The sequence below is a fragment of the Pollicipes pollicipes genome, unplaced genomic scaffold, assembly GCF_011947565.3.
Source record: "Pollicipes pollicipes isolate AB1234 unplaced genomic scaffold, Ppol_2.1 Scaffold_6686;HRSCAF=7923_pilon_pilon_pilon, whole genome shotgun sequence".
NCBI lineage: Eukaryota > Metazoa > Arthropoda > Thecostraca > Pollicipedomorpha > Pollicipedidae > Pollicipes > Pollicipes pollicipes.
The window spans coordinates 28,551,054-28,576,707 of record NW_023596921.1 but is presented as its reverse complement, the minus strand read 5'-3'; the positions used below and the strand labels follow the sequence as shown (position 1 = coordinate 28,576,707).

The 25,654-nt window shown below is 50.4% G+C and overlaps 1 protein-coding gene across 1 annotated transcript in view; it reads left to right on the top strand.

The window, feature by feature from the left end:
- The window catches only part of LOC119107199 (zinc transporter 2), a 34,698-nt gene extending 17,087 nt beyond the window's left edge, over positions 1-17,611 (top strand). The window contains exons 3-9 of the mRNA XM_037230593.1: positions 381-485; positions 2,030-2,176; positions 3,692-3,845; positions 4,076-4,217; positions 8,973-9,078; positions 15,424-15,558; positions 15,818-17,611. Coding sequence (XP_037086488.1) covers positions 381-485; positions 2,030-2,176; positions 3,692-3,845; positions 4,076-4,217; positions 8,973-9,078; positions 15,424-15,558; positions 15,818-15,993 — 965 coding nt within the window. The 3' untranslated portion in view covers positions 15,994-17,611. The remainder of the gene's footprint in view (positions 1-380; positions 486-2,029; positions 2,177-3,691; positions 3,846-4,075; positions 4,218-8,972; positions 9,079-15,423; positions 15,559-15,817) is intronic.
- Positions 17,612-25,654: the final 8,043 nt, after the last annotated feature.

The following is a 25,654-nucleotide window of genomic DNA, read 5'->3' as shown; positions in this document are numbered from 1 at the left end:
AATTAATTTGGTGTCTTTCTCTCTCTGATTTTTTAGACCTCAACAGGTTCAAAGTAACCCCACCCGAGCGTGTCGCGTCCAGCCGGCCGCCCTCTTGCATGCTTATGCCCACGGCCTGAAAACGACGCTATTGTTAGCAGGCATTGGTACATCAAGGAAGCAAACAAAAGTGGTGGTTATTGCGAAAATGGCGTGCATGGGAACCATGAATTAGGTAGTTATCTGCACGGAACATAATTTGCATGCATTCGCCTCTACGAGCATCGCTTTTACAGCCTGCCGTTGCGCTGCTGGGTGGGAAGTGAGCTGGAAAAGAATGTCCCCTCTTTACGCCCGATACGAAGGTCACGAAGCGAACCGTTCCGTCTGACCTTGGGCAGATCACTGCCACAGACAGCGGGATGTCGGCCTCAACCGCAAGGCCACCAAGCAGCTGCTGATCGCCACCAGCCTCTGCTTCTGCTTCATGATCACCGAGGCCGTGGGTGAGCCGACAGCGCCAGCTCGCGGCTCCTCTGCCACCGTGCGTCTGACCTTGAACCCCTCAGTGGTGATCAGATCACGCTGCCGGCAGTTGTGGAGAGTCTGGGAACATGCTCAGTCAGGGGGGGGGGGGGGGGAGTTCTGCGCCGTTCGTAGAGGGCATTCACTTTAGCGCTTTTTCATAGCGATGCCCAACGGTAGGTTCAGATCACCAAGACTCGTTGTACAGACTTAACATAATAAGGCTGTGTTTTTCCATATTGTATCCTTCGTGCCCCTCTCCCCGTAGTAAATCATGTAAGTCTCCACTCCGCCTACGGTTCGAACCCTCGCAGTGAATGGTATAAGTCTCCACCTTCGCCTGCGGTCCCAGTCTCCACCTTCGCCTGCGGTCCCAGTCTCCACCTTCGCCTGCGGTCCCAGTCTCCACCTTCGCCTGCAGTCCCCATTCTCCCCATCCGTCTGCAGTCCCCATTCTCCACCTCCGTCTGCAGTCCCCAGTCTCCACCTAAGCCTGCAGTCGCCAGTCTCCACCTCCGCCTGCAGTCCCCATTCTGCACCTCCGTCTGCAGTCCCCATTCTCCACCTCCGTCTGCAGTCCCCATTCTCCACCCCCACCTGCAGTTCCCAGTCTCCACCTCCGCCTGCAGTCCCCATTCTCCACCTCCGCCTACAGTACCCAGTCTCCACGGCCGCCTGCAGTCCGGAATGTCTAGCATAGTGATGCTTTGTACAAATAGAAGAAACGTAAGGAGCACTTGTGCGCATGCTTGCCACGCATATTACACGGGGATTCGCACCACGTAGAACTCACCCCGGCATTATGAGCACCTGTTTCACTAGAACACACCTTGACACATGTTAGAACGATTTCGTCGTGGTTTGTGTGTTTTATTTGTTTATTTTTTATAGAAATATTTTGGTTATTTTTTTGGTTGTATCACATGGCCTATGACTTGAGTCCGGGCTATTTATCGGCTGTTTCAGCATTCGAAGGCCGGTGTAAGCACACCAGGGTCCTTCTATGTCCCGTATCAGTAAACACTGTGGAGATTGTATCGATTATACACAACGTCAGCACTGGTGGGTTTAACACGTGGCTCCAGTGGTGGGCACGGGAGGGGGACGAGGGGATGGAAGCCTTCAAACGCGGCCCTGTCTGTGAAGAAAACCATGCATGCTGGACGATGTCGATCCGGTCGCTACGCTACCGGCTGGCCACCAATCGAACAATCTCATGGATTGAGCTGGGTTGGTGGTGTCCCACACCGCCGTCCTAGAGCTGTAAATGGTGTCGATCTCCGTTGTTGGCCCGCAGTCAAGATGCCCTAGACGTCCGCTAGCGTCATTGCGTGCTCGTAGGTGATACCCTTGCTTCGCACGCTCGCCTGTTTGACCAAAACTATCACACTGTTCTTGTGGGTTTGTATTGCTCCTGCCTTGCCAACGCTTGGCCGTTACGGTAACATCATCGCGCGGCCTTCACGCCGCTCCCACGGCCTCTCCCACCACGTTGGCCTGACCTGCGTCTGGCTGCGCGGCACAGGCGGGTACATCTCCAACAGCATCGCCGTGCTGACGGACGCGGCGCATCTCTGCACCGACCTGTTCGCCTTCATCGTGTCGCTCAGCGCTCTGGCCGTGGCTGCGCGCGCTCCCAGCGTCCGCATGAGCTTCGGCTGGAAGCGTGCAGGTACGGCGCCAGTCTGAGGCCGCCGCGCTGGGCTGGTCGGTTCCGTTTGTGACCCCGTACCGTTTAGAGTGAGGCTTCTGAGACGCCTCCTGGTGTCCTCACGTCACGTCACGTCACGTCACGTCGCGTCACGTCACGTCACGTCACGTCACGTCACGTCACGTCACGTCACGTCACGTCACCTCATCTCACCCCACCTCACTCACCAGACCTCGCCTTACCTCGCCTCACCAGACCTCACCTCACATCGCCTCACCTCACCTCACCTCAGCAGACATCACCTCATCAGACCTCACCTCACCAGACCTCACCTCACCTCACCTCACCTCACCTCACCTCACCTCACATCACATCACCTCGCCTCACCTCACCTCATCAGACCTCACCTCACCTCGCCTCACCTCACCTTGCCTCATCTCACCAGACCTCATCCGTCGCTGCGCTCTCAACGTGGCGTTGGAGCTTCAGCAGCTTGTTTGAGGTCAAGCTGCAGTCCAATCCGCCATGTCGTGATCCGTCATTTGATTGTCGGGCCTTTGTATTGGCTTGGCTACCTTGTCTAGCTATGTGATACGTTGCATCATGGGCACAGTCATGTCCAATCGTCATTTTCCTCTCTTGATTTGATGGCATGAGAAAGTAATGTAGCTTTTCCCTCCAGATGTGACGGCTGAAATTGTATAACTGAGCTAGATAAAAGACGATATATGAGTGGTGGCAGAAATTGGGTCTAAATGAAGGTAGCCTTCCTCTATCCCCAACGTATGGGGTGTTCGTGCCCTGGGCGCTCCGTGAAATTAAAAAAAAAACTCCACTAGAACACTGCAGTACTGATAGAGAAGTTAGCCCCAAATGTTGCTTCTGAGCCAGTCAAGCCACCACACGTCCGTCTGCACCAAGGACAGCTGTAATACCCAACATGAGTGCTCCTACGCACTTGGATTAAAGTGGTGTCTGATCTGCTGAGAGCAGCGATAGCAGAGGAGTGTCGCCAACTAACAAGCAGTCCTCGTCACCGAAACCACTGGCTTCACACGTGGTCTTCGAATGTAGGTGTGGGGCCCTTGTCTTGTCGTTTTTTGTGGGCTATGTTTTGCAGTGCTATATCGTGATGTCTGTTTGTCATCATTTGTTTTATGACTGATCGCACCTCACCTTTAGTGATAGCAAAAAACGAAAAGCTTCAATCTAAGTTTTCCTCGGCACAAATAGTGTTTTGCGCTCAGCCGAGGATACTATCTGCACTCGTGCCTTCGTTCCCGGATGCTAAGCACAACTATTGATGACGCAGTGAACCTCAGCTGGATCGGTGGGTTCAAATCGCGCATATTACGGGACATTTTACTGACTTCATCTCCTCAACCGGAGCGGAACGTGCAACGCCAACCGCCTGTCGGTTGTGTGCGTCGATAAATCACCTATCAAAACTCCAGTTGCTCTCCCCCGCGGCCTATCACTTCGGATTGGCAGCGCAGTGTTCTCACGGCATGCCCCTCCCCCCTTCGTGCCTGGCAGAGGTGATGGGCGCCATGATTTCGGTTCTGCTTATCTGGGTGATCACGGCCGTCCTGGTCCAACTGGCCGTCAACCGGCTGCTGAATCCCAACTACCAGATCAACGCGCCCGTCATGGTCGGCACCAGCGTGGCCGGCATCGTCATCAACATCATGTACGGCTTCACGGTCGCGCGGGAGATCTTCCCTGGCGGTGCTGTGCTGCCCTCTTCGCTGGCTGCTTTAGCGCCTCAGGCAGGGTTGCCATGTCATGGAACTGTTCAGAGCTCTGCAGCTCCTGTATTTCGACGGGCGGATCGGTCAGAGTGTCAAAGGGATGGACATCACAAGTGTACCAATGTCCTGTAATATCCACGCCATGCACAGACTTTGCCCGATTTTTCAGCATGGGCTGCGCGCTGAACCAGGACTCGGTGGGATCTGACGAGAACGTCAACATCAACGTGCGCGCCGCCTTCATCCACGTGCTGGGTGACCTCATCCAGTCAATTGGGGTCTTCGTGGCTGCCATCATCATCTACATCCGGGTGGGTGTTCGGACCCTTGGTCAATATTCCACCTGGATGTCCTGATGCCCGCTTTGCCTGGTAGGCGGACATTTGGATATCTGGCCTGTCAATGCTTGGAAGTCTGCTCCGTTTCGTCTCTTGTCGCGCTTGTGCCGTCCAATATGGGGTGTTCTGACGCATGCCCCGCGTGGCTTGTGGGTGTCTTTCACGGTCCGTTTCACGGTTGGATGCGTGTACGGCCGCCACCGGGCGTGGCTCCGCCAGACACCGTCTGCCCGGCTGTGTGGCGCTGGCGGCTTATTTATACTTGGGTTCTCCCACACTGGATGGAGCCTTGTGCTTGTTGCGGCGGGCGGTAGAGCTGCGTGAGAGGTGCAGCAAGTGGATAGTGGATCGTGAGATGCGGATATGAGGGACGTATCAAGTGGATAGTGGATCGTGAGATGCGGATATGAGGGACGTATCAAGTGGATAGTGGATCGTGAGATGCGGATATGAGGGACGTATCAAGTGACACGAGGGATCGACGAAGTTACACGGCGGTATGCGTGTAAGGCGCTGGTGATCGTGCAAAGATGGAGCGATGGGATTCACTGTTGGTGACTGAACAGTAGAGTTTTACATGACATCGATGATGTTCCGCTCAGCACAGGTTACTGGGCTCGATGTCTGCAAAACCTGACCACGAGGTGGCCATTCTTCTTGCTTTGTTGGAAAGGACAGAGAAAACGCAGGGCCTGAGACAATTTGGCATTGTTTTGCTCTGTGGCTTGCAGCTTGCAAATCAGATGGGTTGCATGATAAAGAATGTTCAACGAGTGGGATATCGTATAATCTTTGTGTGGTTTACATATTGAAGTGTTTGTTTTACGTAGGCGACGAACAGCATTCATCTGGGGATGTATACTGAAAAGCCTTTGTGAATTTTGTGCGTACCATCAGTTCCTCCATTTCGATGCAAAGTCATTCTGTCATCTCTAGGAGGTTAACAATCATGATATTACGCATGACACGCTGGACGTATTTTACTCGTGAAGTAATTTTGAAACGCACCGCGCCACAGGCTCAATGCGGGCTTGCAGTGATCGTTTTCTCCGTTTGCTTGTCAGCCCGATAAGGCGGCGCAGTTGTGGTTCTCGTACCGCGTGGCACTAACCACGGTGTCAGGCACTGCGCTCCGCTCCGACGCTTCTCTGCAGCCAGCCACGCGAGCCATATCTGGTTAGCACACGATGCACGGTTTAGGGGCGCACGGCCAACATAATTGGGGTGAGGCGCCACACAGTTGTTTTTGAATTATTGAGGCCATTCTTTTCGTGTATCGCCACGGGCATAATGTGAAACTTGAAAGTGTCACGGAGCTAGTCACAGAATATACAGAGTGTGGCAACTGAGAATTGTCTTCAGAAAAAACATGTATTCCACCCGTAATTGGTGATTGGCTCACCTCTGTTTCGCTTCGTTGTTCTGTTGGTTTCGATTTACCTTCAGTTGATTTCATGCTTTAGGTGTGTCTGACCTCCGCGGAGTTGCACTCCTCAGCACCCATCCTTGCTGGTCATATCAACCCACCGCGCACCGAGACATGACTTGTATGTGAGAGCAATCTTATCAATGTGAAGTGCCGTCTCCAGCGCCCTGCGAACGCCACGGAAAGCATGCCCCTCTCGCGGCCCTTGTGGGGCCATGAACCATATCTGGCGACCCGAAGATCAGATACTGCTGTGTTCAACGAGCGTGCTGATCCCACGCATGACACAGCACGGCGCCGTGCAAGGTCACTGCTGCGGGCGCTCGGTCCGGTTGCAATCAGGGGCCGCCGGCGCCGAGACCGCGCCGAGCTGGGCTTGGCCCTGCACCGGCGCCACCTGGCTCGGCCTGGCGGCCGTGGGATGCCGGAGCAATCCCGACGCCCGAGCCCGCAACGGCTCGTCATTGGACGGCCGGCCGGCCCTATCTCCACTCCCTGGCAGCCGTGCCGCCAAAAACTGGTTGTGGTCAACATCGCAAACAGGCCGCACGTGGTCGACATTGCGCAGGGGCCACATCATCAGAATCTCAGGAAGAGGTCGGGACAGGAAGAGAGGCTCGCGCGGAGCGAAGGAGGGGGGACAGGAACGAGAAGGAAGCGGGACGACCGGAACCCAGTCAATACCCTCCCGCTTCTCTCACGTCGGGATGCTCCTGCGCTCTCTCTTAGATCTCCTCTTGGAGAAGGACGCGAGAATGGGCTATAGAGTCGAGAGGCGGCTCTTCTCTCGAGCTGGCGAAGAGCTAGAGCTCTCGCTATCTCGCGACTCTCTAGCGGCTCGCGCATCGAGAGCTCGCTCATCGCGGTCGGGCGCGAGAGCGGCGCTACGACATCGCGGAGCTCGGCGCGCGGCGAGCGAGGTCGAATCGCGGCGAGGATCGAGGAGTCGAGGAGAGAGAGGCCGGACTGGAGAGATAGCGAGACGAGAGGATGGGCGGGAGAGAGGCAGCAGACGAGAGCGGATCTACGCTCGAGGAGAGCAAGAGCGCAGCGAGCGAGCTATCCTCTTTCTCTCTCTTTCTCTTCTCTCTCGCTCTCTATCTGCCTATCTCTCTCTCTCTCTCTCTATCTCTCTCTCTATCTCTCTCCTCTCTCTCTCTCTCTCTTCTCTCCTCTCTCCTCCTCTCTCTCCTCTCTCTCTCTCTCTCTCTCTCTCTCTCTCTCTCTCTCTCTCTCTCTCTCTCTCTCTCTCTCTCTCTCTCTCTCTCTCTCTCTCTCTCTCTCTCTCTCTCTCTCTCTCTCTCTCTCTCTCTCTCTCTCTCTCTCTCTCTCTCTCTCTCTCTCTCTCTCTCTCTCTCTCTCTCTCTCTCCTTCTCTCTCTCTCTCTCCTCTCTCTCCTCTCTCTCTCTCTCTCTCTCTCTCTCTCTCTCTCTCTCTCTCTCTCTCTCTCTCTCTCTCTCTCTCTCTCTCTCTCTCTCTCTCTCTCTCTCTCTCTCTCTCTCTCTCTCTCTCTCTCTCTCTCTCCTCCTCTCTCTCTCTCTCTCTCTCTCTCTCCTCTCTCCGCCGACGCGTCGTCCGCTTGATTACTGAAGTAGCCTAGTTTAGCTCACAGTTCAATCAACGACAACGACGAACGCAGCGATTCATGCCGTCGAACTATGCGAGAAGCACGTTATATGCTCCTGCGTGCTTGTACTAGAGCTCCACTTCGCCTTTTCTAGACAAACATGCTGGATCGTTTGAACAGAGTCACAAAGTTTCGACCAATGTGAGCGAAGATATTCGTCTTCATAGACATGTATTATTCACTCTGTATACGTTGTCATCAAAGTTGGTTTCCAGCTAGACCAGCTGGCTACCCCGGTCGACGGCCTCCCCGTAGGAGGCGGACTGGCTGACTCGGCCAGCAGGCCGCGGCGAGGGTGGAGAGCTGTGGAAAAGGCATTCGCATCTATTTGAAACGTAGATTTTAGATACATAAATGCGCTTTACAAACCGGTCGTGAATCAGTTTAGCTACCTTAAGAATTTCTTACGGCAGGTCAAGTTATTACAGAAGTTGTATTTTTATACGTGCTCTTAAACGATGTTGTCTATTACGTGTAACTAAAGCACCGACGCAGGAACCTTAATCGTAACGAAATATCCGTAGATACAGCTAAGAGGGTCTGTCAAGTTTTAGAAAACTGGCCGCTGAGAGGGGAACCAACCATGTTGCCAGCAAGGTCAGCGACGCGCCTGCCAGCATAAACAAGATGGCAGGCAGATATGGCTCGAGGACAGACTCGCTATCATTCAGATGTCAATACCGGCAATGTATTTATCTGGCCGGGGCTTTATCGCGTGTCGACGGTGTGTTGAACACTGTACAACGATTATGGATGAGAGGACTAGACATGGGCTCAAGCTAGACGTGAGGATTTGCTGCAATTTCGCTATCATAATGCTTTGGTGTATGGATCAGATTCGGATTTTGACTCGATATGATGGTTTGATTCGAGTCTTTTCATCGAAGTCTCAAAATTTGAATGCCACGCAATGAACTTGTATGAACTAAATTCATTTCTCAATTCGTTTCACGAATAGATGCATGTACGCTGTAAGAACGCAAACATTCGACCGGGAAGCACCCTTGCCGCTTTTTTACAGGCCTCTCTGGTATACGGCTCGTTGAGCCAAAACCAAGGCAGCTGGAATGATACAGACAACAGAAGCTTAAAGCCCAATGATCTGTGACTGATAAAAGGCGTTAGATGTCTTTGCTCTTACACATATTTGGTGGTGCAAGAGCAAAGACATTGTAAAGACATTACAAAGACTTTGTAAGAACGAAGAGGGTAATATGAGTAAAAACTGAAAAATCATCATTATTTCGCTCACCCCGTATAAAATAAGGCGTCTCACTGCGGTGGGGCCCATGGATATAGCCAGGGATAGGAATGGGGGGAGGGGGTGCTTCAGAGACATGCCTTCTCTCTTACCCTGGGGCAAGCGGTTTACGCCAGGAGGTACTGAGCGATTTCGCAGGAAGTTGTCGAACACCTGCTGGCATTGGGAGCATATTTGAAATTTACCCCTCTCTGAGGAAAAATATGGCTACGTGCTTAATGAGACGCCCTAGCTGTCTGCATACACCCTGCTGCACTGTGCTGTATGCATCCCTGAAGTGCTTATATAAATACACATGCAGGGTTGGCTCTTATGATGTCACTTGACTGACCTGACCTGACCTGGCAGGGCAACCCTTTTGCGCCCGTGACGTGCCGCTCCGTGTGATGACGTGCCTCCATGTCTCACCGGCAGCCGGACTGGATCATTGCCGACCCCATCTGCACCTTTATCTTCTCCGTGATCGTCTTCGCCACTACGCTGGGCGTACTGAAGGACACCGTGCGGGTTCTGCTGGCCGGTAGGTGACAGCCGTCGCCAGGATTCAGAGGCTGGGAAGCGGGATGCGAGCTGAGCGATCGACACTCTCCGGGCAGGGCCTTCCCCACCCCGATTTTCCTTTAAGCCACGCTTCACGCTGGCTGCAGGCACGCATTTCGGACCGCAATTTTCTACGACAGCATCATTTTTTTTAGAGGACAGGGAAATGTTGTCATTGGCTTCCACAAGAGCACAATTGGAGATATGAATAGCTAGTCATTCTGAAAGGTAAAACAGGCGCCTGTAGCGTTGAGTGCGGCTTCCAGAGGTGCTTTGCATGATATCATTGTACTATCGCCGTCAATGTACACCGGTATTTTACTTAGAGCATCACCGCAACCATTGTGACACCCATAAAATGCATTTGTCTTTGACATCTCAACGAGCTCGGATTTTCGGCAATGATACATTCCGTAAAATGCACTGTTTTGCTCTTCTCGTATATCCTCGTACGTATAAACGCCTGGAGCCCTTCAAAATGAGCACACTGCAGAATTTCATATCGCTTCAATGTCTTTGACATCTCAACAACATCTCTCAAAGTAAACATGCACACTAAGAGAGAGCCTCGTAGTCGTTTCGGGTTTTGCGACTACGTTACGCGAGTCTGGATGCATCCGTTTTTTCGTAGCAGTGGCCAAAAAGTGATATCGAAACGGGACGGAGACGTTCAAAGGGTCGTCGTGGAGAATACTGCTATGTCTTGATGACAAACGTCTGTCATTGGTAAGCGTTTTGGGTCAACTGGCAGTAAGTTATTGATGTAATTGCTTAGAATTCCTCCCAATATCCACACCGTCAATGCCGAAGCCTGACACGTGAAAGCACATCAATTTTAGCGCTCCATTTCCTCGCCGTCCATTCTTCACCGCACAGTTCCCCATATTGACTTACTCCCACCAAAAAAAACTCCCGGGACGTTTATCGAGCGGAAGGGGCTTAATTGGAAGACGGGACAATACTGGTGGTGGGAAGCTGCTTTGCTGCCACCTTATTTGTGAGTGCCTATGTCGGCATTTGGCAACACCTGTTGTCATTTCACCGTACTTACCCTTGTTTCAATCTGTCTGAGAGCTTAGATAAGGCAGTAGTCATAGTTTTATTCCCCGGAGAAAAAAAAAACAGGAGAATGAAGATATAGATGATTTGATATTTCGGTAACATGGCTTTATCGAAAGAATAGCAGATGTGGCGGGTTTGAAATAAAATCCTAGCGTGTCGAAATGTCAAACTCAATAAGCTCGGACTGTTTGTACTAGAATCCGATAGGCTCGGCGGGTTTTAAAAAAATCCGGGCTTATCCAATGAGCTCTATTGTTTCGATAAATACATTTTGCCGAAATATCACCCATTTATATTTCTATTAGCCTGATTTTTCTCCGAGGAATAAGGGTATTACGTCTGTCACATCTATGTGAATAATGCTCCTCCTAATTGCACTGAACAACTTACGTGTATGAGAGCTTTATTATGTTTTTCAGAGTCTTAAATAATTGACACGCATTTTAAAGGGAGTGTCTCACGCCTGTATGAGCGTGTTAACTGAAATAGCCATCTTTAACATAATTCGGTGAAATTCACAGCTGTGTCCTTAAGACCTTAACCCCTCTAGTTCCTGATCTACACGCCCGCCAAAATGTGCGCACTATTTCGGGGAGACTATTTCAATGTCACCCAGGCACCCATGGCGCCATGAATGCGTCATACAAATCTTGCCATTTAGTTGACCATGGGGCGATCAATGCCAAGAATAAGGTAATCCTCGAATGGTTAATATCTGGCGTTCGTGAGCACGATTTCTAGACATAACAGCCGTGAATTGGCTCTCAATCAATGTTGTGCAATGTACGATGACGCCGTCAAGCAATGACATAATGAGGAGCATATTAACTAAACAGAGAAATTGCGTTTAGAACTGTCTTTTCCTATTAAAAGCATACCAAAAGCTATTGGTGAGCCTATTTCAGCATATCCGATGCTTCCTTCAATATCTTCGTATGTGGATCATTCCCTCTCACGGCAAATAACATTTTTGATATGCTACCGTTATCAAAAGTTCCTGGACCAAAGGCTGGCTTCTGTCTCGGTATTCTAACGCGCAATGTTGGGGTGTTGAGCATTCACAGTCTTGCATTGTGAGGCACGTTTGTCTGCCTTCTAATTTCAATTAATTTTTTCTGACTTACTTAAGCCGGTAGCTGAGCACATTTCGTATGTTTTTGTCCTTTTTTGTGAACCCCGTGTATGAGGCTACTTTTCAACCGCATGATGCAACTGCTTAAATCTGATTCACGCTTTATTGTTAAATTCGCTTGATATGAACGAAATGTTCGGACTTTTTGCATAATGCCTTTGTCTCGCAGGGACCATAACGACTAAGAAAGAATCATCTTCGTATCCTCCTCCGCCCTGTTGTTCTTCTTTCTCGGCCCCCTCTGCCTTACTCTGACTTCTCCGTGGGTTATGCCGAAGAGTCCGCCGGCTAATTCATGGGGGCTGCAGTACAATGGCCAATCCTCGTTAAGCTAACAATTTTATCGTTTATCTGATGACTCCGAGGCTCATACCCAAGCACTAAACTCCAAGCGTATACCCTGCAACTTACCAGGCTGTTATGCGTTTTTTTATTTTGTTTATTTATTTCGTTTGACCGCCATCAGGGCAGCACTCTGCTAACATGCCACGTCGTGTAGATACAAACAATAAATACACAGCATACAGTAGCGTGAACATTTAATGAAGATGTATATGTGTATCGCAGTTAATTGAAGATGCTACAGAGTTACAACATACTTGATCGCTTGAACTTCTAAAATGACAAGACTAACTATCATTACATTTATCCGCACTAGTGCTGTCAGCTAAAAAGTGCTTCTAACGCTTGGCAGCCTGCAAAACAGGCCGCTCTGTACTGTCCGTACACAAGCGCGAAGTACAGCGAGTAGAGTTCGGATGTAAATGTTCGAGTCATTCGGGTCGATCGAGGCGGCGCAACCAAGGGGAAACGGCTGAGCAAGACTTGAGGGTCCAGTGTACATTGGAAGATATTTCTCGGAGAGAGAAAATCGTGCTGTGCTCTTTGTGCTACTGGGGATGGGGTTTTGAAATGAAACAGATGGCTGTCGTGAGACGGTGAACCTGTTTGCCGGGAGATTGTGCGAGTAAGCAACCCAATAAGAAACTTGTGCTTCACTTGATCGACCTGCACTTCGTGGGCATTGGCCGTCCCCGTCCAGACCACGCTGCAATATGCTTAAACCGATCACACGTTTAAAACATAAGCAGTCATCACTTGGAAGGACTGAATAAGCAGACCAAGTGCTCCATTGCCGCTACGGACCATGCCAGAGACATGAGAAGCGAAAGTTAACTTGGTATGCAGTGTAACGCCTAGGTCCCCAGTTTTACACGCATGTTCAAGCTTGATTCTATCGATAAGAACTTGGTCTGGACGGGAGCGTGCCTCATGGTCATGGTGAACGTTTTACATTTTACAGCGTTGAGGGTGAACCCGCACCTTACCCACCACGCTACCAGATAATCGAAATCATTTTGCAACACCAGGCGTACATCATCAGTACGCAACAGACAGCGGGGTTCAGTGACGCACGGAAGATCGTTACTAGACAGCGAAAAAAGGAGGGGCCAAGAGTAATGCTTCCATGACTTCGGTGGTCATCAGTCTCGTATTGAAAGTTTATCCGTTGACGATAACCATCTGGCGTCTGTCGGACAGATACAAGACAAATAATTATAGTCTAGATCCCCTCAAATGGTATGTTTTAGCTGGTGGATCGGAAGCTCACGGTTAATGCTCTGAAAAACAGCTGAATAATCAGTGCAAATGGCAGCCGTCTGGTATCCGTTCGACATGGTCTCTCAAGCCGATGTCAGCTAAACACAAACTCGTGCTGTACGATCGCCCAGGAATAAAACCAGTCCTATGATTGCACAACACAGGCGAGACGCGGCGAAACAGCTCATTTTGCGCAACCCGTACCATTATCTTTCCGAATTTGACGACTCCTTTTTATTCGCCCTTGTTGAGAATTGGCATGATGTTTGCCTGCTTCCACCTCCGGGGAAAACACCGGGACTCACCGAGAGGTCACAAATGTTCGTGAGCGGAGCAACGAGCCCGTCCGCGCACTCGGTGATAATGCGGGCACCGACACTGCCAGTCCCACAGACCTTTTTGGGACCAACCATAGTTATTCGTGTCGCATGACTGCGTCAGACTTGCAGCTGGCTCAGTAACTCGACTGGGCAGCACGGCGCATCTGGAGAGTTTTGCACACGGACATCAACAAATTTCAGAGCGAATGCGTCGTTCAACACGGCAGCGCGAGCCATGCCATCCAACACGAGAGTCCACTCAGAGCTATACAAGGCTGGTGATACCCTTGACTTCTTCGTGACACATTTCGAAAACGACCAATGCCGCTTGGGGTTGGTCTTGAAGTCGTGGGCGAGTTAATATAAATGTTGAGAGTACTTGGGCTTGAACAAGACTTAAAACCACGTCTTCTGTCCGCAAACTCAGGGGCAGTGGGCTCCGGAGGACCACCATGGGGACGTGGTCAGCAATGGCCGACTCAAGCAGTGTGTAGAGGGTGTCCACTGCTTAATCAACTCCGACGTCATCCAGCAGCCCCCACGGGATCAGGAATATACTCCAGCGCAGACCCTCAAAGTCAGCCATCTTATGGCTGAACACAATGCGCTGATTGACCACAGACCGCCTGTTTACCGCCACACTGAGGGTGGCAATGGTCTTTTTGTGATCTGAGTTTGTAAGACCGTCTTGCACATCGACCCGTGACGGTATGCGTCGTAGCTGTGCTAGGTCCAGAAGGTTCTCTCCTCCAGTGGGCTGGCAGACCCGCCGTCTCAGACCCAGCAAGTTGCACATGTCGACGAATCTCGCTGGCACGGTTCGATGCTCTCCTCAGGTCGGGAGCGGCACCACCGGCCGCCGGTGGCCAGTGCATTTCAGGAAGGCTGAAATCTCTGATGACGACGGTTCTGCAGTTCAGCGGTTGCACTGCTGACAGGGCAGCAGCTATTCGGTCCACTGCAGCGCCGTCATCGTGGGGACGGAATCCCACACCAGCATACCTGGTTCCGCCGAGATCGCCGGCAATTCGCAATTGTTATGAGCCGCTTCATCAACGTCGTACGTGCCTGACGTCCACAGCTTTCAGACCCTCCCCATCCCTTCGTCAATTGTCGCACAATTGATGTGCTCTGACGTCACTAGTTATTATGCTTCTCCGATCAGTTCCCGGACGTCAGAGATCGAGCGGTAACGTCACTGGTGCCATCCTACTCCCCTGACCAGTCCCAGCTATGAGAGCTGTGACTGTGATGCCTCTGGTGTCCTTGTCTGCTGCAGTCCCCAGTCTTCGGATCCGCGGCCACTGCCGCTCTCCTGTCCGCTGACGACTCATGGACTGTATGTGACGTGACGTCATTGGTGCTCTCCTGACCCCATTTTCCCGTCGACTTATGACACGAGCTCCGACCATTGAGGTGCCGTCATAGATGCACACCAATGGGCAACGCCTTTCGGCACAAGAAGAATCAGGTGATTCAACCTTTTAAAAACACATAGCGCGCAGGAATTGCGCACCTGAATATTATTTGAATAATAATGATTGGCAAGTGATCTGTGGTTCATGGCATTCATTATCGATATCACTTTTGGCATGAGATCGACACCTGACTATTTGTTGGCAGACAACACTGTCAACAGCAGCATCGACTGTTGTTATGCGTCGCCATGTCAGCACCGACGAATTCCTTGTAAACAAACGCACTTGATTCGCCTGTTGGCAGAGTTGGGAACAGGCTTGGGCCGTGACGTCATATATAAGGAATGGGTTCACCCTGAAGTGAGGAACGGGCTTCCATGGACTACTGAAGATCGGGCCTCTGGCCCACATAACAGTCGCCGGCATGCTATGACGTCACTGTTTCTCCCCTGGTTCGCTGACCAGTCCCCGCTCGTCAGACTCTCAGCCACTGGCACCCTCATGGTCCGCCGACCAGTGTTTAACCGTATGTGCCGTCAGCAACGTCTTCCTGGCTGGCGGACCAGTCAGCGGTCGGTCTCTGCGCGCCCGCTGACCAGTCAACGGCCGGTCTCTGCGCTCCCGCCGAACAGTCAGCGGCCGGTTCCTGCGCGCCCGCTGACCAGTCAGCGGCCGGTCTCTGTGCTCCCGCTGACCAGTCAGCGGCCGGCTGCAGTGTCACTGGAGCTCTCCTGGCTTGGAGGCCAGGCCAGCTGTCGGCCTTCACTCACATCACTGTTCCTCTCCGGCAGCGACGCCGTCGGAGCTGGACCTGTCCGAGATCACATCCAGCCTGCTCAGCATCCCCCAAGTGGTCGGCATCCACGGCCTGCATGCCTGGGCGCTCAGCATGGACTCCAATGCTGTCATGGTCCATGTGGAAGTCAGTGAGTTCACTCCGAGTATGGCTGGATGAAGAACATCCGAGGCTGAGACCGTTCTCGTGGTAACGCACCACCGTTTTGTGTGGCCTCTTGTTTGATTGGGACAGGGTGCTGTGCACTTAAAATGTTTAGTTTTTTTGTTGTTTGTGTCTGACCTTAAGATATATTTTTCCTTGAGTCACACTCACGTGCTGTTGATATCAGCAGTTCAGAGATCAAAAGTGGAGTTAAATCACCGTTAATGAAAACCTTTTTGTTTTAGAATACCAGGACGACCACGGAAAGGTGGTCGAACGGGCCACCGACATGCTCAGGAACAAGTTCAAATTTTACGAGATCTGCGTACAAGTTGAGCCATACAAGGTCGGCATGGACAGCTGCGACATCTGCAACGAAAACAAGGGCCTTGTGACGCGCTCGGGCTTCACCGCCATCTGAAGCTGCCAAGCCGGGGCCTGCACTGTGTCTGCACCAGGGCAGAGATGCCTTCCGCCACGGATCTTCTAGATATCTCCGCCTCATCCATGCCGCAGGGCACTGGAGCGCTCTTGTTTGAAGCTGAACCGTTTCCGTTCGCGTGCCGTATTTGGTAAGGGATAACTGGTGAGAATCCACCAAATGTTATTTCCCATTCCATATATCACCAAATTCCCACGTTAAAGGAGAGCGGGGAAGCGCCGCATGTGGCTAAACTGACGCCACCAGGGCAGGGATGAGGAGGGGTGGAGGAGTGCGTGAGGTGTCTATGTATGGGTCGGCAGAGCATAGTCGGCAGCATAGTCTAGGTCGGCAGAGCAGGCAGGCGGGACGGAGATGGCACATCACCAAACGTCTGAAGTGGAAGAAGAGAACGAAAAGCATTGGCGTGACGACGGGGTTGCAGAGATTAGCTTGAGAGAGCGAGTAGCAGGATAAAGACCGTTCATTTTCCCCGTCCACGGTGCTTTACGCCCTGTTGAATGCGGCAGAGTGCGATCATGGCTCTGGAAAATATTGGGTGCTTTTAACAGCTTGCTTTTCCACGTCATAATCCCTAGATTTCCTTTGCGGATATTTCCCAGTGTTCTATCGGGATGCCATGTCGCCACGAACGATCGTGTATGCCGTGCTCGTACTATGTTGCCTGTGCAATGTGTTCAGAGTCGAGTCAGTCGCATGGGTGCACCGGTGTAGGGGATTGAATGGCGACCGCATGGGTACACCGGTGTAGGGGATTGAATGGCGACGGGAAGCGCCAAGTGCAACGACTTTTAGGTCGACTCCATTGTTAATGCCAATTAACCGTTATACTCTGCTTGCAATATTACACATTTTTACATTAATCTTGGAGACATATTTCCATTGTGTCCGTATGCATGCTGCGGGGTTTCGAGGAAGACGCGTTATAATCATGATTCTAGAAACAGAAAGAATGCATCTTTCACGAGGAGCGTTGAGTGTCAGCGATGTCAGTTGCATGCTTAGATTTTAGTGCATCGACACCAGTAACTTTGTCTTGAATGTGTAAGGTGTACGGCAGAAAAACAGCATTTTGCCCGGGTGATCCCAGCTATGTTTAAAATGGGAGTAGTGGATCTTTCCACAACAAAGCTGTTGATTTATACTCCAGCGAGCTTTTGTATGTGGAGTGGTGTGCCATGACATTTATGATGCGCTTGTTTGCGTGCTCAACGGTTTACCGTCAGGTTTCAAATGTCGGCAGGAGGCATATAGTTCGGCAAAAAATTGCTCGTTATGAAGCATGTGCTGCTATTAATGCGGTAGTCACGCGATGCGTTCTGTTTCCAGGTGCAGCTTTTCCTCCTTCCCCTTGACGTGCATGCCAGAATGTAGACGTGAAAGCCTACCCATGTATGTTCCCTGTTCAGGAGTGAAATCAAACGCTACTGATTAATTATCAATTGAGTTTGTCTCCAGCAGTATTGGTGTGTATGACTTGCAACGTCCGGAGCGTGATGTGATGTGATGTGATGTGATGACGTGATGACTCCAACGTGATGACGCACCCCGGGTGTGTCGGGGACATGTTCTGGACCAAATAAACCACCGGAGATGATCACACTGTCAGTATTTTGGTCCGGAGCTGCTTAACGGTGAGCGACCAACGGCCCGCTGGGCGTGATATTGTGGGTAACCTGTGTCACAGAAGTTGTTGCCCTCAGAAAATACATACTTGTGGCGTTATGTGGGATGTCATGTGATCGTCTAAAGGGAATAAATCCTGACCTAAATTCTCAAGCCGGGGTAGTCATGCAGGATGTCATGATTTTTGCTACCAAATAGGTGTTTGATGACAACCGAGTGGAATTTTCAAGGGGCTTTTAATAGGGTGGGTTCCCCTGACTCTCTTTCGCTTCCTTTACTGATTCTTGCAAGGGTATTCAAACTTCGCCGACGGCGTTTTTCAAACTTCGTGCCTACATGGCGTCGCAGGCGGTGTCATTTGGCGGACGTAATGACAGGTGATGCAGCGTGTCTGGCTTGCTGCAGTGTGTGTGTGGCGTGTGAGTCACAATCACATTCTTTTATACGTGCTTCAGCGGTCTTGAACGATGGTGTACCCAGCTGGAGGCGAGGGGGTGCCACGACGGTGGATGTGCAGAATATACGGAGGTTAACGTCCAGCTCAGCCGGCGGAGTATGGTACGGTCGCGTCGCGCGCACGGCGTCGGCGGGCGGATGGTGATGGGCCCCCCCCCCCCCCCCCCCCCAGTGGTCACCGCGACCCTGGCGCGTGGGTCTGGGTGCTCACCTTCAAGGTCGCGTCAACGCCGAGCCGAAGGATGGGCGGCGCGATCGTGGCGCGCCACGGACCACCGCTTGGCAACAGCAGCACGCAGACCGCTGGGGTGGGCACATGACGCCCACGAACCGGCCGGAGGCCATCCAAGGGGACTCGGAGTGCGCCGTTTAACCAACGAACCGTGAGATGGCCCTTTGGCCGCCGTTTCACGAAACCGTGATCTGTGTGTTACGTAAAAGACCTTCAGGGGTATCGCGGGAGGGGGGGGGGGGGGGGGGGGGGAGGGAGAAGAAACCCACATTTGAAAGGGAGAGGGACCCCAGGATTTCTCCTGAGACCACTCTTCAATTCTTTTGGCACTGAGGTTGACATGGTTTGGGGCGTTGAGGTTGACGTGTAATTGGGTATGTGTGAGGGGAGAGGGGATGACAGAGATACAAAGGCCCAACCACCGGTTCACAAGGTACAGGCAACAAACGCCGCTAGCATGTTTGCTGTTAACATGTACTCTGCGCCGCTGATGGCGTAGGGTTTCGGATTTTCGGTACAGGGTGGAGGCTTTCAGAGTAAAAAAGCGGCAGGCCCCATGCAATCATGAGCTTGGTTCATGGCCCATAATTCTGATTTTCTCACTGCATATGTTACAGAACGTATGGTGAGGAACTTCAATTTGTAAATGAAGGAAGCAAAAAAGAAAAGAGGTCCTTCTTTTACCGAAAAAGGGTTTCTAATCATACAATGACCGTACATTTTAAGCTTCCGTTCGATTATCATATCACGACAGCATACATCGCTCGTAAGATTTACAGCCGGTCTAAGCCATTATTGCATGGTGTAGAAATTACACAAACTGTTCTGAGTTTAGTGCAAAGAGAGATAGTCACATAAGTATATGTATATTCATCTTGAAACCAAGGCGCATTTTGATCATAATCTGCGACTTTCATTTATAATTAGGAATGACACTTGAAACCAATACAGAGTATAGTATACTAGAAACTCGTGACAGGAATCTGCGAAATTCCAAGAATAATTTATGTTTTACCAATGGATTGGCGACCAATGGTAGGCCGATTTAAAAAGAATAAGCGTATTACATATGCTTATGCTTATGCAAAATTAGCAATTCGCAGGAAACGCAATGCGCCCTTTTCAAGTAGGACTAAATTCGCAAAAATAACACCATGTAATTGCTGACTTCGCTTGGCACATGCACCATTTCCGTCGTCAAATGTATCATAATTGTTCCAAAATACCACCACCGCTACCGCACCGCGGCTAGATTTTGAACTTCATGATGGGCTCCATATTTTGGCCAGTTGTTTTTTTGAAGCAGTTCCTGGATAGATTCTGACTAGTGGTTCTGGATGGTGAGAAGTGGTCCAAACAATTATATATGTTTTTGGAACCGAGATTGCGTCGAGTGCTGCTTTTATCATACTACCGGCGCAATATGATTACAAACCATTATAACGGCAACTGCATGCGAGTTCCCCGCCGCTGGCATGCCCTTCCGGTGCTGGCCCTTGACCAACCACACGAGCCGTACAGGATCCGCGTGGAAGACGTGAAGCTCGGTGTTCGGTGCACACCGCGAAGTACCTGTGGAATGCATGTGCTGAAGTGGTGCGCGGTCGGCTGCCGCTCTCGGAACCCTCGCCGCCGGGGCCGGGGCGTGCCGCCGCGCGGTCGCGATGGCGCCTCCGCCCCACGCCGGTTCGGATCGCCGCCGGGTGTCAGTTGTCCGGCGTCGGCTGCAGGCGCCGTCGGATAGCGTGGAGGCCGCAGTTGGGGGGTAAGCGTGAAACGGTACATAAGTGGACGTGGTCAGAGTCAAATCGTTTCCCTACATGCTATTGTGGCTGGGTGCCGAAGGGCCGGGAAGTTATGATGTGGAGAGAGGGATGTGAGAAAGTGGTAGACGAAGCGCATCCGAGAGAGAGAGAGAGAGAGAGAGAGAGAGAGACGAAGGAGAGGAGATAGGAGAGAGAGAAGCGATGAGAGGGAGAGAGAGAGAGGAGAGAGAGGGAGAGGGAGAGAGAGAGGGAGAGAAAGAGAGAGAAGAGAGAGAGAGAGAAAGAGAGAGAGAGAGGGAGAGAGAGAGGGAGAAAGCGAAAAAGAGAGGAGGGGATGCGCCGGGCGCAACTGCATCATCAGACACAAGATCCATGGATTATGACGAAACCAAAAGTATTGTGGAATGGGTAGAGCAGGCCACGCTGCTGTGCGGTTTGCGCGGCGCGCCCCTCATTACAGTGCTGCCGGCCCGGCGGACCTGTGGTGCGTTTGCTGTTTGGCCTCCGATGCCCGACGTCGGTAGTCTCGCCTTTCAAGTGTGAAAGAGCGACTTTTAACAACCTTTGCCCTGGATCCATTTACATCGCCAAGTCAGCTGAGCCGTGGTGGCCGTGGTATGTGGGGACAGGGAGGGGCCGTGAGAAATGCAATGGACTATTAAACGTGGGTGGCGAGAAGGTGGCCACAGTTGTATGATGAGAAAAACATGGGCAGGTCCGCGACCTAATTCCCCCCGTGGCGGTGTCTTTACCTTTGAAAGGTCTAGGTCAGGTCAACTGGTCCAGGAACGGCATCTCAGTGCCCAGGAAAAAGCGCGAAATGTTTGCTTTTCCCTAAAAGCTGGTTCTAGCACCGGCACCGACTTCGGTCCGCACCTGATTCTGTAGGCACGTCTAAGACACGGCAAGATATATTAAGAGATGACGTGAAGATTGAAAAGCGCCAACCAATGAGCACTTGAAACGTTACGCATGACACGAGTCTCACTGTTGTTAGTCTCACGGTTTCCTTCAGGGACACCCAAACAGTGTTGCCTGGTGAAAGTTGTCTTATTGTATGCTGATGTACGCTGATAATTCTAGCTATCATTGTTATTTCTTGTCATGGCATGTTACAAACGTGAACGGATTTAAAACCATCGCAGTCACGTCAAGGCGCGTTAAACCACTGCGTACACTGCCATCTGTCGTGCAAAATGATCACCATTAGTTCGCATGAAGCCGCCTGTGGTAAGCACAGTTACCATCTGCTTGTGGGCGCGTTCGTTACGGCAGATAATCTCGGAAAATTGTCGGGAATGTTGGAAAACTTTCTGGAATGCTGTCCTGCACAGCCAGCATGGAAAGTGATCCCAGATAATTTTCTGTACTGAAGGAGAATCCCGGATTTTTTTTCAGAGCATGGTCAAGACGGAAAATCCTTGTTTTTGCTACGCATTGCAATGGATGACTAACCCACATTGGCAACTTCACCCAAAATTCATTGTTACGTGAGACCACGCTGAGGCAGCGCCACCTATGAGCCAGCTTTTCACAAGGGAGGAGATAGGGTTTGTGAGCTGCCCGCATAGCAGCATTACGTGACTGTTAGGGTAGAAATTGTACATCTACATCAAAATGTTCATCATCAATTTTGACACATTTCTTCACACCCTTCCCTTGTAGGTCAGTTATTTGCCGCAACGCTGACGACCTTGATGGCGAGTTTTTGGCTCCACAGAAATGGGTTATTAATATGACTCTACTTTTAGGTATTGCCAGCTTAAGATACTTCCGTAGTCTTTTGAATAGATGATCAAATGTGTGAAATTGGTGAGAAATTAAACAGACCATCAAGCTTAGGCTATAACCAATCACCTTACGTCTCGAGAGTTTCTCAACGCAATGCTTTAAATGCCATACCGAAATCCGAATTCCCTTTCATTTAACCACTACAGACCATTAATCACTAATTACCACTTCAATCCTTACAGAAAGTCTTAATTATGCAAGCACATGATTATTTTTAATCAGGTATCTCATCTGTCACGAATAATAGCAATCCGTTTCCCACAGCTATTTGCACCATTGGCGATTGATGACGTTGCAACGTCAATACGATTATATGCATTGTTTACACGTGCATCACCACGTGCACGAGACAGGCGACCGGTCAGCGCAGACGCATATACACGCGACAATGAACAAAGTAAGCGTAGACAATACACGCAACAAACACTGTTGGAAGAGGTGGGCACGATACGACATGTGAGCGACAGCGCAACTCGGGGTGGGGGATCAAATGCTCCCTGTGAAATACCAGTGTCCAGTCTGATGGCTAATAATAGTCGCGACATCATAGTCTATTTTTCGTATTCTTGCCACTCAGCTTTACCTCGCCGGTCGTGACACCACAGCACCAGTAAATGAGAGGGCGCACCACAGCTTCTAGCATTACTTCCAACGCCTTCTGCTCACAAACAGAACGGGTTAGAACCCCGTGCTAACTGCTTGCCAGGGCACCGCTGAGGAATTTGGGGCTCTTATGGCTCCTTCTGCGCGACATCACACAATCCGATAAGTCAGTTTTACCGGGTCAAAGAGCGCATCGCTGGTAGGTATAGCGTTCCCAACGCCTAGTGGATCATCCCCTGCAGAGCTTTTTGAGCGAAATGTTTCACATTTGAAGATATTGAAGCGACCATCAAATATGATGAAACGAGCCCATTTAAAACTATTGGTATACTTTTAGGTGGAAAAGATTGCTCTAGACAGAACAATTTTCTGCTTAGTAAGTACGCTGCTCAATACGTAATGGTTTGATTACGTCATCACAACTTACTAGACATTGATGGAGAGCCCGTTGACGGCCGTCATGTCTGGAAGTTGCGCTCACGAGCACCAGATATGAACGCCTCGACAATTTCTTTTTTGTCTTGATCGCCGCATGTCTTGTGGAATGATAGGATTTAAGTAACGTTATTATGACGTCATGAATGCCAAAGCGACCTCGAAATACTTTCCCAATATACCTTACCCAATTTTCGTGGGCGTGTAGCTCAGAAACTAGAGAGGTTTAGGTCTTAAGAACGGCCGGGTTGTGGACAGCACCGAAAGGTGTTCAAGGTAGCTATTTCCGCTCAAAACCCATATAAATGTGGAACACTTCTTTTGAGGCAGTGAGAGCCTCGCAATCATTGAAAGCCACGTGCATGTCACATTACAGGGACCTCTGGCAGCGAGTACGTGAGTGGGTATCTTCACGATAAGTAGCTTCTAACGCCTTGCAGTTGACTGCTCCACACCAATCACTGCCGCTCCTTGCCTTTGGCATAGCTGATTGTTAAACCAGTGAAATGTGCCTACTATTTTAGTTAAAACAGTTGTTTAAAGGATGTTTCTGAATTCTAGAAGAGCCGTGTGTCGAACTAACAATTTGCAGTCACGATAATACACAGATCAATGCATGACAAAAAGTTCTTCACATGTCTGACGTGAGCACGGGTTGCGCGGATCTATCAATCATGTTAGGAATGTAACAACGATACATGCCAATAACTCAGCAATGCAAAGCTGGTGCAACTCATGGCTTGATTACTGCTGGTGCAGTGACACGCTGGTGCCAGCAGAACCTATAGCACTGGTCCTAGCGTCGCGTGGGGAGAAGAGACAGGACAAGAGCCGCATCCCTCCGTTAGGAGCCGTCGCCACTGCGATAGCGAGCTCACGTCAGTCATGTTCGGGACGGCATTAGTCTGCATACGCCGAAACACGAGCACACGGGCGGCCCCGGTGTTATTGACCCAAGGACAGCCGGAAAGCTGGGGACACTGGCCGCTTTTGAAAGGCCATGTTTGCAGTCTTCAGCGGCCTATTATGTGGGAAGCGGACAGCCATAGCGTTCAAGCAGTGAGACTCCTAATTTGTATGAAACAAGCAACTTTGCCGAGGCATTTAAGGGTAAGTGGCATCGTCGCACGCACGCGCACACACTCACACATACACGCACGCACACACACGCACGCACGCACTCACGTACGCACGCACACGCCTATACACGGCACATGCTTTATTTTTGGCACCCTTGGAGTAAAGTCTGTACTACGCGCTCGCTGTCAGGCTGCCTGCTGTAGCATGCACGAAAAAACGGGTCTATCCGGATTTCTCGGACCTCGGCATCCCGATTTCTCGGGCATTGGTGTCCCGATTTCCCCGGGTGACCAGAGGACTGCTCCGGTAGGGTGGAGCGGGGCCGTGTCATGGGGGTGGAGCATTGGGCCGAAGGGTCTACTTAAGGAGAACATGCAACCTTTTTGTTCTTCGTACTTAGAGTTTGATCTAGAACACTTCACGGACTAGGTAAATCCTGAGTGGACAGAATCAGAAATGTCTACCGAACGTGGATTATGACCGGACCAGATTTTCAAATTTGCCAGATCACACGGATTGATCGGATTAAGAATCAATCAAATAAACTAAGCGCTAAATAGTCCTGAAATTATCAATGGAGACATCAGCACAAAACAGAACCTTTGAACCAACAAAATGCAGGGATTTAAAATTCAAGCAATGCGCAAACAGATTGCATAAAACATAACTCAGGCACCTATCCAACAAACGTTGCTATGAGCAGATCACATTGAAAAACTGGTATGAATGAGTGACCTTTAGATATGCCGGTATGGGAAATAAGAGCGCCCATTCCTTCTAAGGAAACCTAAATATCCAATTATCTAATACCACATCCTATTATGACATAGCTACAATTCATCCACATGTTGTCAGGGATCTCATTTCATCTCAGTGGGCAACACTGTATTTCAGAGATGAAAAACAGGATATTAACGTGCTCCATTGGTAGGAAGCACACCACAGTTTTGAAACACAAGCTCCTGTTTGAGAAAATAAGAAAAAAATCATGAGTTGAACACCAGCTTCAAATTAGGTATGCTGCCTCAACTAATCCATCTCCAGATGCTTGCCGGAACCAAGGTTATTACATCCTCACGGTTTTTTTTTACCTACTACCCTCCCCAATTATTGTGCCTGAAAGAATAAACATGCTGTTCCCTACAACCACGAACGAAAAGTAATTTTTCACCAAAAGGCATTGGTTCGGTATTCTTGATTTATGTCCTATCTGTTATAATCCCGCTTATATAAACTATACACGAATCTGACGTCAACAATGCATTTTCGTGCTTCTAATTGTCCTGTAATGATTTAGAAGGCCCACACACTTAACGCCCAGCCAGAAAATTAGTGTGCGTGAACATGCCACTTAATACCGCTCATTCATGCTTTATATAAATATTTCGTAAGATTTGAAGTGCCTTGTGCGATCACAAGAGCCTTTGGCAATTGCTTAGTATGTATCTGAGATGTCAAAACGTCAACGATCATGACAGATGTCGGATGATGGGCGACAAGTACTTGACTCTCGCGCTGCGTTTTGTGAATATGGGAGGATTCTATGTTTGTGTCTAAGGCACTCAAGGCGCACAAGAGACGTTACACACTGACTGAAACGTAGCGCCATCTGACAAATACATCTATGGGGGTAACTTTCTTAGCACGTTGA